Source organism: Melanotaenia boesemani, chromosome 10 (genome assembly GCF_017639745.1).
Source record: "Melanotaenia boesemani isolate fMelBoe1 chromosome 10, fMelBoe1.pri, whole genome shotgun sequence".
Lineage (NCBI taxonomy): Eukaryota > Metazoa > Chordata > Actinopteri > Atheriniformes > Melanotaeniidae > Melanotaenia > Melanotaenia boesemani.
In genome coordinates, this window is record NC_055691.1 from 13,951,768 (window position 1) to 13,970,016 (window position 18,249).

The 18,249-nt window shown below is 43.3% G+C and overlaps 1 protein-coding gene across 2 annotated transcripts; it reads left to right on the forward strand.

Moving 5' to 3' along the window:
• The first annotated feature begins 412 nt into the window (after positions 1–412).
• On the forward strand, positions 413–4,332 carry LOC121647729. 2 transcript variants are annotated; one of them, XR_006011880.1, is made up of 5 exons: positions 413–688; positions 859–1,105; positions 1,439–1,576; positions 2,360–2,485; positions 3,863–4,332. XR_006011880.1 is itself a non-coding variant. In XM_041997399.1 (4 exons), the coding sequence occupies exons 1-4, from the start codon at positions 519–521 to the stop codon at positions 4,196–4,198; spliced, it is 891 nt and encodes a 296-aa protein (XP_041853333.1). In that variant the 5' UTR covers positions 413–518; the 3' UTR covers positions 4,199–4,332. The 2 variants fall into 2 exon arrangements, 1 of the variants encoding a protein (XP_041853333.1); XM_041997399.1 differs by lacking the exon at positions 2,360–2,485.
• The last annotated feature ends 13,917 nt before the right edge of the window (positions 4,333–18,249 follow it).

The following is an 18,249-nucleotide window of genomic DNA, read 5'->3' on the forward strand; positions in this document are numbered from 1 at the left end:
ATAAGAAAATTTCAAAAGAGAAAAAGAAAAAAGAAATGGAGACATTCATCAGGTTTCATTCTCTTAACCTTCCCTTAGAGAAACAAATTTGCTCACCACAAGACAAGACATATATATATATATATATATATATATATATATATATATATATATATATATATGTGTGTGTGTGTGTGTGTGTGTGTGTGTGTGTGTGTATACTTTGATGGGATGAATTAAAGTGTAGAGATACTAGATATGGGTGTGGAGGCGTTAGATTGCACATCTAGAGTTTAAATATACTTCCTGTTGTTGAATGCAGGTGATTGCATGACAAAACATCCCTCCCACACATAAAGATACATTCACAGATCTAAAATGTGGTCTGACAGGTTTTGCTTCCTGATACAGTAAAATATAAGACCGTGACTTCCTTGGGTCTTGTTTCAGTATTACAGACAGAAGCAAGCGAAGACGATAGAAAACTTCTTCAGAGAAACTTAAGGCTACTTTCAGGATTCTGTTACTAAAGCTTCAAAATGGTTGACAGAAATATTGCACTGGAAGCCTTGTGCACGCTTTGTAATGCCAATGTAACATCTGTACAAAAGCAAAGCGTACAAGCTCAATCTTTCAGAGGAACACCACCACAGCAGTCTCTCAAGATCAAGAATTTCATTAGCACAGTCCTGGATGCAGATGAAACCAGGTAATTATTATTATTATTATTATTATTATTATTATTATTATTATTATTATCATTATTATTATTATTATTATTATTACTATTATTGGATGGGTGCTAAGATGATATGATAAGACATGCATAAAGAGATAATATTCTGTTTTTAAATAGCATCACCTCTGCTTACTTTAAAGCCAGGTGTCAAGGTCCAACTTTGAGTGCATAAAAACAGTCCTGCAAAGTGGAGGACATGCAACCAGCCATTCTAGAGTAAATCCACAAGAACAACATGATACAACAAAAAATCACGTCATCAATGAAGATGAATTCTTTGACAATCAGTATGACTATGATTTTGCCAACCTGAAAGACACAGAGACTTATACCAGAGGTGGAGAAGTGTATGAACGTCCAAGTGGTTGGTACGGGTTTGGCCTCAAGGTAAATATGCTTTAATCTAGTTTGTTTTAAATAAACGTCAGACTTTCATGTTTTCTATGTCTACTCTCTTCAGCAAGTAATTAGGAATCGGCCATAAAATATTTTTAGATAAAAAGTTTTATTTGTTCCTTAAGTTTTAATGACCTGTTAGAATTGGATATCTACATTATTGCATATCTTAATGATGAAGTTTTACAATAAAATATTCAGCTAACAGTTGCTTTTAAACTTTATTTTATTATATTATTTCTCAGTTTGGTTCCCACTGATTTTCACAAAAGGAAAAAAGTATTATTATTATTATTGTTATTTATTTTTTATTTTTTTCTGCAGGTCCTGGATAAGTACGAGTCAAATGCATGGCTGGGAACCCGGTTCCGTAGCACACAGTCAGTACCAGGCGAGTGGCCCGTGTCCTACCATGGGACAACGAAGAGAGGAGCTGAAGGCATCATTGAAGGATTTTACAAGGTTAGACTATAAATACAGTATTATCACTTTTATAACCTATACATCTAACATAAATCTTCCAAAATTAAAACATAAAAAATGGCCTGTCAGTTTTTATCAGTATAATATTTATTCATAATGTTTTATTTCATGGCTTCAATATTATCACTTCTTAATCTACATTTTGGCATTATTGTGTTAATTTCAGATGAGTGAAATATAATTTTTGCATCACAAAGCAAAAACATTTTAAATAAAATGTAACTTTAATGGCAAGGCAAGTTTATTTGTATAGCACAATTCAAGTGGGATTCAAAGTGTTTTACAGAGACATTAAAACATCATTACACAGCAAAAAATAAGAAGCAAAATTTACAATTAAAAACAAAAGCTAAACAAAGAAGAAAGAATATTAGATAAAAACAGTATTTCAGAAACAGAATTACTTTGTAAATCCCAGAGGGAAATTGTTGCATTGCAGTGCTTCTTAAAACAATGTACAGCAAGAGAAAAGGAGATAGAAAATAAAGAAATAAGAGTGCAAATGAAATTACAATAAGGTGCTAAAATACAAAACAAAATACAGACAAATAAAATACAGTTTAAATCCACAAAGTGTTGTACATAAAATGGGTGCAATAAAACAACATAATTTCATAAAATAAATAATGTTGGAGAATGTTCGTTGATTTGGTAAGTGAGAACAAACAACTTCTCTCAAAGTCAAGATATTTATTCTTACAATTAATTGGAAATGTTACAGAATTCTGGGTTCTGAGACTATCTCACCCTCTCTGGTTACAGATGAAGGAGTTCTGCTGCCGCTATAACTAACTAATCAACTGTTGCAAGGCAGAGTTTTTCTACATCTTCTGCTGTCAGCCTCGTCTGTCTGCTTCAGCTCCCTCTGAGGTTCCTGTTTCTGCAGAAGTACGGCCAAAAGCATCCACATGTCACAGGCCAGACATTTCCCTAATACCAGTTTGAATCTTTAAATGTCAGCTTCTCTTTTTCTTCACTCAGAAACCGAAAGCAACACATGTTGATCCAAGATTACACAATGTACTTGTTAAGTGTGTTTGTGTGTTATTCTTTCCAACTTGCAAATCTGCAATTAAATATTTTAATTAATGCCATGGATAAGTTATACATTCAATGACAAATTTAAAATAAGATCTAACAATAACAAGCATCAATCAAAAAGTTTTATGAATAAAATAATCTTCAACTGCTTTCAAAGAGTCGACCAGATGGAGGCACATGGGCAAGCCATTCCAGAGTCTGGGGGCTACAGCCTGAAAAGCCAGGTATCCCCGGAATTAAAAACAGGTCTTTGGGAGCCTTCAGAAGGCTCTGGTCTGAAGACTGAAGGCTGTAGGGACAAAGCAAGTCAGCAATATACTGGGGGGTCTGACCATCTAACGCCCTGAAAGTCAAAGCTAAAATTTTAAAGTCAATACAGAATTTGACTAGAAGCCAATGAAGTGTTGATAAAACAGGGGTGATGTGGGCTGTTCTGGGTGTACCTGTCAATAGTCTGGAGCAGAGTTCTGCACTAACTGAAGTTTGTTGAGTCACGTTATTGAAACAAGTGAAAACAGAACTACAATAATCAATACGAGATCAGATAAAAGTGCGAATGATCATTTCAAGATCTGATTTTGACATCATTCTCCTAACTTTAAAAATAGCTCTTAAATGATTAAAAATAACTTTTGGTCAGGTGTCAGGAATGACCCTGCAAGAAGATGGCTTGATCAAACACAACCCCAAGGTTTCTGAGGCTGGTTTTAACAGAAACAGCCAGAACACCATGATGGTTTTGATAAGGGGGATCTTTTTATCAGGAGCAATGATCAGAGTTTCTGCTTTGGTTGAACAAAATACAATAAAAATTATAAATAATATAATGAAAACATTAAAATAATTTGAAATTTGATAAATAAACAGGCTATCAAACTACCAGCTTGATATGAAATTAATTTTAATACATTTGAGTGGATTGCAACTTGTAATGGTATGATAGCAGGCTTTGTAACATAAATAATGTTGGCATAGTGCATCATAAGCTTTGTCTTTTAAAATCCTTCACAAAAATTACCCAAAACAGTTTTTACCAACTTTTTGGAACATTATTCTCAAAGTTGTTGAAGTACAAATAACTTAACGCTCTCTCTCTCTCTCTCTAACTGTGATTTCAGATCAAGCTGTAATTCTGTACCTAGAATAGCATATGTCTAATATTACTAATATTACTCAGAACAAAGTAAATAACTGGGAATTCTCTGTTCTTCTTGTGTTTAATAGTCAGGTCCAGGCCAGGTATATGGCAAAGGGATTTATTCTACTCCATACATCAGCGAAGCTGAGCTGTATGCAAAAACATTCACTTCAAACAAGAATGGAAAGCAGTACAAAGTGATTCTGCAGAATCGGATCAACCCCAAATACAGACAGAAGTACAACAACCAGAAATACTGGTTGGTTCCCATACCGGATAACTCATCAGCTCAAGATGAGCGGGTCATGGTGGAACAGGCCATCCGCCCTTATGGCCTTCTGCTGAAAGAAGTAACAGTGGAAAAAGACTACATGTGCCAACTGATTTGGAAAATGCAAACCAGAAATTCTCTTTCACATTAATTATCATTTCTGTTTTGACCAGGAATGTACATTGTAACTTCCCTTTGAATTAGTGAATTAACTTAATGAAGTATTTTTATTTTACCCATGAAATGTATGGAAATAAAGGAATGATGCTTCATGTCTCAAATTGAGTTAATTTCAAGTTTTCTTTTTTTTTAAATGGTAAATGGTCTGTATTTATATAGCGCTTTTTACTGTACCTGGAATGATACCCAAACCACTTTACATCATACGTCACATTCACCCATTCACACACTGATCGTGGAAGCTGCCATGCAAGGCGCTAACCACGACCCATCAGGAACAATTTGGGGTTAGTGCGCGTTTGAGTCTGGTAGAAATTCTCCACAAAGAGTTCCAGGCGCTACGTGAATCACTAGAATTCAGCCAGAAGCAGGTGGAAAGTCTGGCTGCAGAAAATGCCGGTCTCAGAGAGACGGTAAAATCCCTCACCGAGGGCTTGACCAGTCTCTCAGATGAAAATAAGAAGATCAAGGAAACGGTGATCGATCTGCAGGCGCGGAGCATGAGAGAGAACCTGGTGTTTGCAGGGATTCCAGAGCAGACGGAGGAGGACCCCGAGACCACGGTGAAAAACTTCATCAAAACCCACCTGAAGCTCCCAGAGGAAACGGTGAAAAACATCTCCTTTCACAGAGTCCATCGGCTCGGCGGGAGGAAACCCGGGTCCAGCAGACCAAGACCCATCGTAGCGAAGTTCGTCAGCTTCAAACAGAAGGAGCAGGTGAAGAACCAGGGCCGCGAACTGAAGGGGACCAACTTCGGAGTAAACGACCAATATCCGAGAGAGATTCTGGACCGACGGAGAGACCTGTTTCCCATCAGAAGGAAATCTATGGCTAATGGCGCTCGCGCTGTCATCGCGGTGGATAAACTGTTTATTAATGGACAACTGTACCGCGACCCGGACATCACTCCGTGGCTCTTCTGATCCCAGGTGCTGTAAGTCAATCTCTCCAAATGATCACTCTTAACTCGCCATTATAGATCACTGACAGTAGAACACACTGCTCGTCTCACCACAGCCTCTACACCTAGATCGATGTATTTTTTTCTGTTTTGTTTTTATATTTCACACAAATACTTTTCTGACTTTTCACTATCTTTCACGCTTTCACTGTTAATTGTAATCCAGCTCGTAATATCAGCAGCGCACGCGGCCGGTCAAAAACCGTCAGGACGCACAGCCGCACCATACATGATAAATATAAACACTCGCGTTTTATGTATGAGAGAACACGCATTAAGGTACATATACGGACATTTAACATACGGACAAACGCGCGCAATCAGGCTGCATGCAAACACGCGCGAACACGCAAGAGGGGCGCACAAAGACACACGCGTCAGTAACACGCATGAAGCATTAAACCGTTCACAATAACCATGTTAAAAATCGTCTGTTGGAATGTACATGGAGCCGGTTCCAGGGAGAAGAGGTTGAAGATCTTTAATAAATTACAGGAGCTGCAGGCTGACATTGTCTTACTACAAGAGACTCATTTAACAAACTCAACCATAGATCTTCTTCAAACAGCTCAGTTTCCTCATGTTTACTCAGCTTGTTACAATTCTAGGCAAAGAGGAGTAGCTACTCTTATTAATAAGAGACTAAATTTTGACATAGATAGCACAGTAGTGGATCCGGAAGGCAGATTTCTGATAACTTTATTATCTATTTGTAATATCAAATTATGTATTACCAATGTGTACGGTCCCAATGCAGATGATCCCTCCTTTTTCCACTCCCTGTTTGCTACACTCCAGAATTATTCAGATAACAGAATAGTGCTAGCTGGTGATTTTAATGTAGTCTTGACTGAACAAGATCGCTGCAGCACATCAGCCAGTCATCGAGTCTGGCAGTCGTCAGAAACTATCAAACAGTACATGAAGGATTTTGGTCTTTGCGATGCTTGGCGCTCTCACCATCTTAAACTAAGAGAATACACCTTCTTCTCTTCAGTTCACCACTCCTTCTCTAGAATAGATTATATATTAAATAGTAACTCACTAATGGGCGACATTTCAGAGACTCAGATACATCCAATCAGCATCAGCGATCACGCACCAGTTTCATTCACTCTGAGAAACAAAAATAATAAACCGATTGGTAAAAGCTGGAGATTTAACACCTCTTTATTGAAAGATCCTGAGTTTATTGATTATTTTAAAAAAGAATGGTCAATTTATATAGAAAAAAATGACATGCCTGAAACTTCAGCGTGTCTCCTTTGGGAAGCAGGAAAAGCAGTAATGCGAGGGAAAATAATTTCCTTCTCCTCACATAAGAAGAAGAAGGAAACAGCAAGAGTTTTAGAATTAGAACTCAGGATTAAATCATTGGAGGAGGCTTACCGCATTTCCCCCAAAGAGCACACAATGAATAATATAAGGAAAACTAAATTGCAGCTTAAAGAAATTATAGATAAAAAAACACAGTTTTTAGTGCAAAGACTTCGCTTGGAGAACTTTGAACACAGTAACAAATCTGGAAAGTTTTTAGCAAATCAACTAAAAACAAACAAGGAGAAAACAACAATCTCCTCTGTTAAAGATCAAGACGGAAACATCAGCCATGACTCAGACAAGATAAATGACACGTTTAGAAGCTTCTATAAAACATTATATGAATCACAGATTAATCCAACAGATGAACATATTGAACAATTTTTAAACAACATTAATCTACCAAAACTAAAAAATGAAAATAAAATAAATTTAGATGCACCTATTACTGTAGATGAACTCCACGAAGCTCTCCAACATATGCCCAACAATAAAGCCCCGGGTCCAGATGGTTACTCAGCAGAATTTTACAAGGAATTCTGGACAATGCTAGCTCCTACATTTTATAATATGTTGTTAGAAATACAGGAAAAACAAAAAATACCGCAAAATATGAACTTAGCTAATATAACACTATTGCTAAAACCAGGCAAAGACCCCACACTTCCATCTAGTTATCGTCCCATATCTTTAATAAATGTAGACCTGAAAATAATTAGTAAAGCTCTTGCCAGAAGGATAGAAAAAATAACCCCTCTTATAATACATCCGGACCAGACAGGTTTTATAAAAGGTCGACATTCATCTACTAACACACGTAGACTAATTAACCTCATTGATTACTCTACTTTACATAATCTAGAATCCACAATCATTTCTCTAGATGCAGAAAAAGCCTTCGACAGGGTAAACTGGAAGTTTCTATTTGCAACACTAGACAAATTTGGGTTTGGACCTTCTTTCATAGAGTGGATTAAAATATTATATAATAACCCAAATGCATGTGTGAAAACCAACGATCAAACTTCTCCAAGCTTCCGCTTACAGAGAGGCACCAGACAGGGCTGCCCACTCTCCCCCTCACTTTTTGCCATTTTCATAGAGCCGTTAGCAGCTGCTATTAGACAAAATACAGAAATTAAAGGAATCCAGGGCAAAAATATAGAACATAAAATAAGTTTTTATGCAGATGATGTATTACTCTTCCTTCAGAACTCACAAACATCACTCTCTGAGACAATCACAGTTATTAATAAGTTCTCATCAATATCTGATTATTCTATTAACTGGTCTAAGACTACAGCCATGTCCATCAACTGTGACCTACAAAACATCCCTAATATCAAAATACAGACAGGAAACATTAGATATTTAGGTATAAATATTTCCCCCAGATTATCAGATTTAACAAAATTAAACTATGTTCAGCTACTAAAAACAATAGAAGATGATCTCTTACGGTGGAGGCGCTTACCCATCTCACTAATGGGGAGAGTTGCCACCCTTAAGATGATGATTCTACCTAAAGTTAATTATTTATTTTCAATGATACCCACTAAACCCTCCACCAGTTGGTTTAAATCTCTGGACTCTTTCATATCCAAGTTTCTTTGGAAAAACAAGCCGTCACGTATCAGTCTTAAAACCTTACAGCAGACTAAAGATAGAGGAGGACTGGACCTACCAAACTTTAATAACTACTTTATAGCTAACAGGCTGCAGTACATCTCCAAGTGGCTCAAACGCAGTTATCTGGATGAGCCGTGGCTAGATGTGGAGCAGGCTTTGTGTGAGGACTTAGTCATCTCTGACCTGCCGTTCATCAGCTCAACCATTAAACCATATAAGTGCTTTAAAAGCCTTAACATCCGTTTTTCCTTAATGGCTTGGTGGGAATTCTGTAAGATAACCAGATCTTCCCTCTTTCCATGTAGACTTACACCCATCTGGAACAACCCTGACATCCTGCAGAACAAAAAGATGATAAACTTCACTCAATGGAAGACTAAAGGAATACAACAGTTAGGACAGATAATAGAAAATGGAAACTTTGTATCTTTCAACACAATTGTCTCACAGTATGGAATCAACAGCAATAAATTCTTAGAGTACCACCAACTAAAATCAATTATATGTAAGAAGTATACCCCTGTACAGTTAGACTTGCAGATTCCTGTCAGAATAGCAGAATTCTTGAATCTTAATACTCCAAAATTATTATCAAAAATATATAGATTACTTGCAAAGCTAGAAGACAGGATATCTCTCCCAACTTCAAAATGGGAAGATGATTTATCTAATAACTTTGATCAGAAAAGATGGTCACAAATATGTTTAAACACGTTTAAAATGACTCAGAATTCAAATATACAACTAATACAATTCAAAATTCTCCATATAACTCATTATACAGGACACAGGATGTTCAGGATGGGCCTTTCACCATCAGATATCTGCCCACACTGCTCTGAGAACACCTCTGATAGCTACATCCATGCGCTGTGGTCCTGCACACCTGTCCAAAGGTTCTGGATTAAGGTGTGTGAAGATCTCTCAAAATGGTTTAAAACTAGTTTTCCTACAAACCCCACACTTTGCCTACTGGGCGACCTGGGTGACACTAACATAGGAATACACTCCATAAACTTGGTCCTCGCAGTCTTATGCATCGCAAAGAAAACTATTCTTGTGAACTGGAAAGATAAGAATAATTTGTCTATCCAGCAGTTTAGAAATCTCCTGTTAGATCACATCAGCATTGAGACAATGTCTGTCTCCTCCAGGAACCAGTCAGATGACTTTCATTCCCTCTGGTCCCCTGTGACTGGCTACATCACTTAATGTAGGTGGAGGATTGCGGCTTCGCTGGGATGGGGGCGGATGTGGGTGGGGGGTCCCTGGTGGCTTCAGGTCTCCGGTTGTCTCCTGGGTGGGGATCTAGGCTGCTCCGCTGCTGGGTCGGCTGGGGGTTCCGGTCTGGGCGGGCGGCATTGGGTGGGCCCCGGGGTGGGGCTGCCTCGTGGCGGTGGGGGGTGGCTGCCGGGGTGCCTGGGTCGGTGTCTGTTGGCCCCTGGCCGGGTGGCCGGTCGGGCCCAGGGTGGGCCGGGTGGGGGCCCCGGGCTCTGGGGCGTCGGGTCTCCCCCCGCTCCTGGGGGTGGGGGGTCTGCCGCTGCTGGGGGGGGCTGGGCCCGTCCTGATGTGCCGTGCCGGGGGTTGGTCCGTGCCCTGGTGCTTGGTCGCAGCCCCAGAACCTGGGTGGGGGTGTGTTTGTGTGTGGGTGTGTGTGTGTGTGTGTCTGTGGGTATGCTGGTGTGTGGGTGGGTGTAGAGGGACGTGTGTGCTGTATGTGTGTGTGGGTGTGTATGAAGGTCTGGGTGTGTGCGTGTATGTGTGTGTGTGAGTAGTGTGCGGGTGTGTGTGTGGAGGTCTATGTGGGATGTGGGTGTGTGTGAAGGTATGTATATATGAGTGTGTGCACGTGGAGGTCGAGGTGTGTGTGGAGGAGTGAAGGAGTGGGTGGAGGCGTGAGTATGTATGGAGGTGCTTGTGTGTATATGCAGGTATGTATGTGAGTGTGTGTGTAGTGGTGTATGTGTATGGAGGGGTATGAGAGTGTGTGTGTATGTGGGCACCGGTGTGTGTGTTTATAGGTATGTGCGTGACATGTGTGTGTGGAGGTATGTGCACGTATTGAGGTGTTGGTGTATAGAGGTGTGTGAGAGTGTGTGTGCGTTTGCAGGGGGTTAGGACGTGTCCTCTGGGGGGCGCCCTGGCTGGGTGTTGGGGGCGGGGGCCTGGGGTTCCCTTCCTTCGCCTCGCCCCCCTCCCACTCAGAAAGAGGAAAGTGGCCCCTTGGGCTGGGGGCTGGCCCCTGGGGGGGTTCGTGGCGTGCCTGGGTTGGGGTGCCTGCTCTGGGCCTGTGACGCCCTTCGGGGCCGGCGGGGGACGGGGGCGCCCTAAGCCACTGGCGGGTCGTCTTCCAGGGGGGAGGCTTACCCCCCTCTGGACCTACATCTCCTGACCCCTCCCCTCCCCACTCTTCACTACATACACAGGTAGGGCCGTGGGGGGTGTGCTTGTTGCGCTGGGCGGGACAGGGGGGTCATCATAGTGGCCCCGTTGCTTTGCCGAGCGGCAGCATGCCTCCCAGCTTTTAATTCCACTTAGTCACTGAGCACAAATAACATTTGCAACATACAAACACGTTTTGGGGGGTGGAACATGCGAGGTCAGGTGGGTGGGACTGCTCAGGTGGCCCCACCCCCTCCTCAATGCAGTTACTGCCCCCCAATTTTAACCCTCTTTTTTTAATTGCAAACAGCACATAATATATTCCCTCACTAGTGGGGGAGGGAGGGGGGATGGGGTCTTCAAGCGCCCCTGTCTCCATGGATGGCCCGGGGGCGGGGCGGGCCGGGTGGCCTGTCGCGTTGGCCCGGGGCGTGGGCGGGCTGCCCCGGGGGGTTTGGCTGCTGGCCCTGGGGGGAAGGTGCTGTTTTGGGGGTGGGGAGTGGGGGACTGGGGCGGGGTGGGGGGGGTGGGGGCCTGGTTCGTGTCTCCTCGCCTCCTGGCTGGGGCTGTCCCCCCGCGGCGTGGGGTGGCGGGAGGATGGTGGTGGGGGGATGGTGTTTGTGTGTGTGTGTGTGTGTGGGGGGGAGAGTGGTGTGTGTGTGGGGGGATGGGTGGTGGAGGGATGGTGTGTGTGTGTGGGAGGGTGGGGTGTGTGGAGGTGGATGTGTGGTGTGTGGGAGGGGGGGTGGTGTGGGTGTGGGAGGATGAATGGTGGAGGGATGATGTATGTGGGGGAGGATGGGGTATGTGTGGGAGAATGTATGGTGCAGGGATGGGGAGTGTGTGGGAGGATGGATGGTGGAAGAATGGTGTGTGTGCAGGAGGATGGATGGTGTATGGGAGGGAGGATGGTGTGTGTTTGGGGGAGTGGTGTATGTTTGGGAGAGTGGGTGATGGAGGGGTGGTGTGTGTGTGTGTGGGAGGATGGGGTACGTGAAGGTGGATGTTTGGTGTAGGAGAGGGAGGACGGTGTATGTGTAGGAGAATGATGTATGTGTGGGAGGATGGGTAGTGGAAGGATGGTGTGTGTGTGTGTGTGTGTGGGAGGCGTGAAGGTGGAGGATGGTGTATGTGTGGGAGGATGAGTGGTGGAGGGATGATGTGTGTGGGAGGATGGGGTAGGTGTGGGAGAGTGTATGGTGGAAGGATGGTGAGTGTGTGGGAGGATGGATGGTGGAAGGATGGTGTGTGTGTGGAAGGATGGATGGTGGAAGGATGGTGTGTGTGTGTGGGAGGACAGAGTATGTGAGGGTTGGATGGTGTATGTGTGGGAGGATGAATGGAGGAGTGGAAGGAGAGTGTGTGTGTTTGTGTGTGTTGGTCTGGGGGGGGGGGGCAGGACTGGTTCTCGGGGTGTGCGGCTGGGCGCTGGGGTGTGGGGCTGGCCTCTGGCGGTGGCCGTCTGGGCGGGCCGGGTCCCCCCGGGTGGCGTGCTGGCCCTTGGCCTGTGGGGGTGGGGGGTGTCCCTGCGCTCCTGGGCCCGGGCCCTCTGCCCCGTCTGTCCCGGGCGGCCGGTGCCCGGGGGGGTCGGGGACTGCTGGCCTCGGCCTGCCGGGGCCGGTGCCCTGTGTCCGCGGGGCGGCTCCTGCTGGGGTCTCCTGCTGCTGCCTTCCTGGGCGGGCGAGTGGTCGTCCCTGTGGACCGGTCGGGATCTGTAGCCTACGGGGGGGCTGGTGGCCTGGGTCTCGGGACCGCTGGCCTGACTCTGGCCTCTGTTCAAGTGAGGTGGCATCTGCATGATCACTCTGCATGGTCACTCCTTCCTGAACGTCTCCACACAGTTTTTGCGTCGCCGTGTGGCCGAGTTCTCCAGCATATCCACACAGGTTTCTCTGCGCGTGTTCTTGAATACAGCAGTTTCACTTATATCTATTATCATATTTTTTTTGTTTTTTTTTATTATTTCTGTTCTTATTATTATTATTATTACTCCTACTCTTATTATTATTACTACTACTATTATTATTATTACTATTATTGTGATTATTATTATTGTTACTATTATCAACTAGTTGTGTAATGACCTACTGGCCAGGATGATCTTAGCTATATATGTTGCAAGTAGTATGGATTACATGGTTTTCTGTATAATGTTTCAAGTCCCCACCCGCACTCCCCACACCCTTTCTGTCCCTCTCTCTCCCCTCCCTCTTCTCTCTACTTTCTTTTCTATCTCTCTCTCTCTCTGTCCCCTCCGGTCGAGTCCAGCATTAAGAGTCTGATTTAATAAAGTTTTTCATGTCATCAAGAGGGACTTTATACATGTAGTATAAATCCCTGCTTGATAGAGTAAAATTGCCCAGCACCAGACAGCAGCCAGACAATCATTCTGTTTGCAACGATGCTGGACAAGACAGGTTAAGAAAAAAAAAAAAAAAAAAAAAAAAAAAAGGAACAATTTGGGGTTCGGTGTCTTGCTCAGGGACACCTCGACACAAGCTCAACAGGCCGAGGATTGAACTGGAAACCCACGGGCTACAAGACGACCACTCTACCCACTAAGCCACGCCACCCCTATATAGTGGTGGAAGACATACTCAGATCTAAGATTCAGATAGTCAAGATATAACTTTAATTAGAACTTTAAGTATTTATTATAATATCTGATTAATGATAATGACTAACAGGTACAGAAAATATCATTAGTAGGTGACTTAACAATACCGTCAAAGAATTATTCTAAATTCTACTTCAGACTTTATTTACTATTCATACAATCAACATTTACACTTCAGTGAGACTTTCTGTCAGAGAGTTACAGTATTTACCCAATAAGTCAAACAAAACTCCTGAAACAATCCACTTTCATTTAAGATGTTTTTGGTTTCAGGATTTGGAGTGTGATTTCGACCAATGCAACAGTGTACATTTTCTCTGCATGTACGTCTTGAAATATAAGCAAAGTGTTGAAAACACTTGTCTGAGTCCATTAAAATTCAGGTACAGTAAAGAAATGGTGACCGCTGTGATCCTGGCTATGTGAGGGTTATATATTATGTTAAGTATTATGTATTATGAGTCCAGACGATAAGAGGAGTGACCTAGATCACATTTCTGATAGCCATCAATAGTCAAAACCAAGTGTACATATATAAAGTTATTATAGTGTACACATTACACAGTGGTAAACTTAACTTTTTAACCATGTAAATCTGGAATCTGATGTCCCAAAGCAAACACACATTTACACACTGCTGTCAGAGGGTGGAACTTACTTATCAATTGATGTCAGAACACCAGTAATACATCTGTTGTTGTGGTTAATTTACTGTGGTTGAAGACTTTGGGGTCTGTACCTGTATTTCTTTGGGTTCATTATAAATAATAATAAAGTCACACATTCTGATGGCTGTCAGAAATAGGGACTTAGGTCACCCCCCTTATAGTCTGGACTCTAAACATATTATGTGAGCCCCACATTGCCAGGATCACAGAAGTCACCATTTCAGCCATCAGAATACCTGCATGATAATGAACTCAGACTTCAGTACAAGTGTTTTCAAAACTTCGCTCTTCTTCTAAAAGGTACACAAAAAGTTTATCCATTTTATCCCTAGGCAGTTTTTGTCCCAATTTTGCCCCTTTCCCGACCAAGGACAGCAAATGCCTGATTATCCTAAGTCTTATATGATTATCCTATAAAATGATCATTTGGTCTGAGGTGTGTTAGGAGCGAATTCGTCCCGACAGTTTGTTCCGAAATGAGCCATGGCCGACAATCGGAAGTATTGAACATGTTCCATATGTAATATGACGGCGTAGTGCCACACAACTAGCTACACAGTCGAGGAACTACACCACACGTTTAGGTTTCTTTAAAAAGGTACCACAGGCCAGAGACGTATCATATAAAACAGAATGACTTTATTAAACAACCCAATAAAAATAAAATTAAAACATATCCAAAATAATGGTAGCACTGCGGCAAAAAGGAAAATTACTTTCAGGGGCCAACCCAGCTCGGGGCAGATCCAATCATTAATAGGAAGAAGGGGTCTACGTTCTAAACACCCGTGTAATCACTCACACTGCACAGCAATAAAAGGGATGGTGGACCACCACCAAGGATTGGGCAGCCGCACTGGGCCCGCAGCACCTGACAAAGAAAAAGGAAGGACACGGTTAAAACACGATGGCCACAGTGCTACACATTAAAAAGAAACAAAATCAACAATCCAACATAAAAAAACATGCACAAGAAATAAAGCCAAATAATCATGCAACTTAATTAAACAGTAAATTAGTATAAACACAAAAAGAGTTAATTAAAATGACACAAGCCTGGCAGGCCAATTAGTTCATGCCACGCAACCAGGCAGTGTCAATAGAGATCGGAAAACTGTCCCTCTGGTCCACAGGCCCACACCACTGCGGTCAAGCCAGCCACTTCTCGCGTATCTGCGGTCAAGCCAGCCGCCACTGTATTACAAGTGCGCATTTACACTCAACTTTGTGGGAAAACAACAACCATCAATCAATACTTCCGGATTTCAAAATAAAGCATTTCTCTTTCTCTCTGTCTTGTCTTGCAGTCCCTTTCAGATAGCAGTAACACACAAAGTGACATTAATATAAATGAAAAAAAAAATAAATAAATAAATAAGTGCACTTGTTAATGCAAATTCTGTAAGTGACATTAATATGTAATATGACACTTTTACTGTGTACTTTTCTAGTAATTCATTCTCATTTGCACATAACAAAAAGAAGCATTGTCGTCTAAATTTGAAGTGGAATAAAATCACTTTATTCCATAAGTAGTACACAAAGCTTGTACTGCTTCACTAAGTATTTCCTATACTACTCATATACTTAGTATGAAATACTTTTACTGTGTACTTTTTCAAGTAATTCAATGTCAAAATGCCTTATGGACAGCTAAAAAGAAGCATCATCGTCTAATTTTGAGGTCAAATAAAATCACTTTCTTCCATAAGTAGTTCATGAAACCTGTATTGTTGCACTAAGTACTTCCTGTACTCCTTACACAAATAATAGGAAATATTTTTACTGTCTATTTTTCTATTAATTCACTGTCAAAGTGCCTTATGGACAGCAAAAAGAAGCATTATCATCTAATTTTGAAGTGGAATAAAATCACTTTTTTCCATAAGTAGTTCATGAAACCTGTATTGTTGCACTAAGTACTTCCTATACTACTTACACAAATATTATGAAATACTTTCACTGTGTATTTTTCCAGATATTCAATGTCACAGTGTCTCATAGATGGCAAAAAAGGAGCATTATTGTCTAAATTTGAATTCAAATAAAATCTCTTTCTTCAAAAAGTAGTTCATGAAACCTATACTGTTGTACTTCCTATACTACTTACACAATTAATATGAAACACTTTTACTGTGTACTTTCCCAGTAATATAATGCCAAATTCCTTTACAGACAGCTAAAACAAGCATTGTCGTCTAAATTTGAAGTGAAATAAAATTAATTTCTTCCAGTCTTCTTTCGTCCAAAAAATGTATACTATTGTACTAAATACATCATCAAGTACTGACAAAACTACTATAAAGATACTTTAACTGTGTATTTTTACAGTAACTCATTGTTAAGATCTTTATGCTAAAAGATGCATCGTCGTCTAAATTTAACGTGGAATAACATTATCCATCCATCCATTTTCTTTCACATATCCGAGGTCAGGTATTAGGGGCAGCTGCCTAAGCAGGGAATCCCAGACTTCCCTCCCCCCGGCCACATTCACCAGCTTGTCCTACTCCGGGGGGATCCCAAGGCGTTCCCAGGCCAGCCGAGAGATGTAGTCTGTCCAGCATGTCCTGGGTCTTCCCCGGGGCCTCCTCCTAGTGGGACATGCCCGTAACACCTCCACCAGGGAGGCATCCAGGAGGCATTCTGACCAGAGGCCTGAGCCACCTCATCTGGCTCCTCTCGATGGGGAGTAGCAGCAACTGTACTCTGATCCCCTCCCAGATCACTGAGGTTCTCACCCTATCTCTAAGGGAGAGCCCGGCCACCCTGCAGAGAAAACTCATTTCGGCTGCTTGCATTGGCGATCTTGTTCTTTCAGTCACTACCCACAGCTTGTGACCACAGGTGAGGGTAGGAATGTAGATCAACCAGTCAATTGAGAGCATTGCGTTTCGGCTCAGCTCCTTCTTCACCATGACAGACCAATGCAGAGTCCGCATCACTGCAGACGCCGCACCAATCCTCCTGTCAATCCTCCCGCTCCATCCTTCCCTCACTCGTGAACAAGACCCCGAGATACTTGAACTCCTCCACTTGGGGCAGGACCTCATTCCCAACCCGGAGAAAGCACTCCACCCTTTCTGGCTGAGGACCATGGTCTCGGATTTGGAGGTGCTGATTCTCATCCCAGCTGCTTCACACTCAGATGCGAATCGCTCCAGCAAGAGCTCAAGATCACGGCCCAATGAAGCCAACAGAACCACATCATCCTCAAAGAGCAGAGACTCAGTCCTGAGGCTATTAAACTGGATCCCCTCAACACCTCAGCTGCGCCTAGAAATTCTGTCCATAAAAGTTATGAACAGAATCAGTGACAAAGGGCAGCCTTGACGGAGTCCAACTCTCGATGGAAACAAATCTGATTTACTGCCCGCAATGCGGACCAAGCTCTGGCACTGGTCGTATCACAGGCTGGACTGGAGAAGGTGTTCAACTGTGTCCGGGAGACAAGGTTAAACACCTTCTCCAAGTTCACAAAACACATGGCTGAGCAAACTCCCATGCCCCCTGAAAGTCCCTGAAAAGGTATAGAGTTGGTCCATTGTTCCATGACCGGGACAAAAACCACACTCCTCCTCAATCTGAGGTTCCGCTATCTGACGGACCCTCCTCTCCAGGACCCCTGAATAAACCTTACCAGGGAGTCTGAGGAGGAGTGTGATCCCCCTGTAGTTGGAGCACACCCTCCCACCACCCCAGTCTGCCAGTCCAGGGGAACTGTCCCCGATGTCCACTCAATGCTGCAGAGGTGTATCAACCAAGACAGCTACAGCATCCAGATCCTTAAGGAACTCCGGGCGAACCTCATCCACACTCAGGGCCCTGCCCATGCATTGAGGTGAGTCCAACTATATCTAGCCAGAACCACTCAACCTCATGCACCAGCTCAGGCTTCTCCCCAGCCAGGGTGGTGATGTTCTACGTCCCTAGAGCTAGCTTCTGCAGCCAAGGAATAGAATGCCAGGGTCCCCACCTTCGGCCACCGCTCAGCTCACACTGCACCCAACCCTATGGACCCCCTACAGGTGGTGAGCCCACAGGAGGGGGGGAGGGGGCCCGTGTCACCCTGTCGAGCTGAGCCGGACCAGGCCTCATGGGTTAAGGCCTGTCCAACAGGCACTTGCCTTTGTGCCCCATCTCCAGGCCTGGCTCTGGAGGGGGGGCCCAGTTACCAACGTCCGGGCAAGGGAAACTTGGATCCATTGTTTTTAACCATCATAGAGGTCTACTGAGTCATGCTTTGTCTGGTCCTTTCCGTAGAGACCTGTTTGCCATGGGTGACCCTACCAGGGGCACAAAGCCCCCAACAACATAGCTCCTAGGTGTCATGATTGTGCTCTGGCTGTGTTTTCTGAGTGTTCCAGGTGTTCCAGGTTGGGGTGAGTAGGTTTCCAGGGAGATTCAGGTCGGAGTCTGGAGTGACAATTGGAGCCACCTGC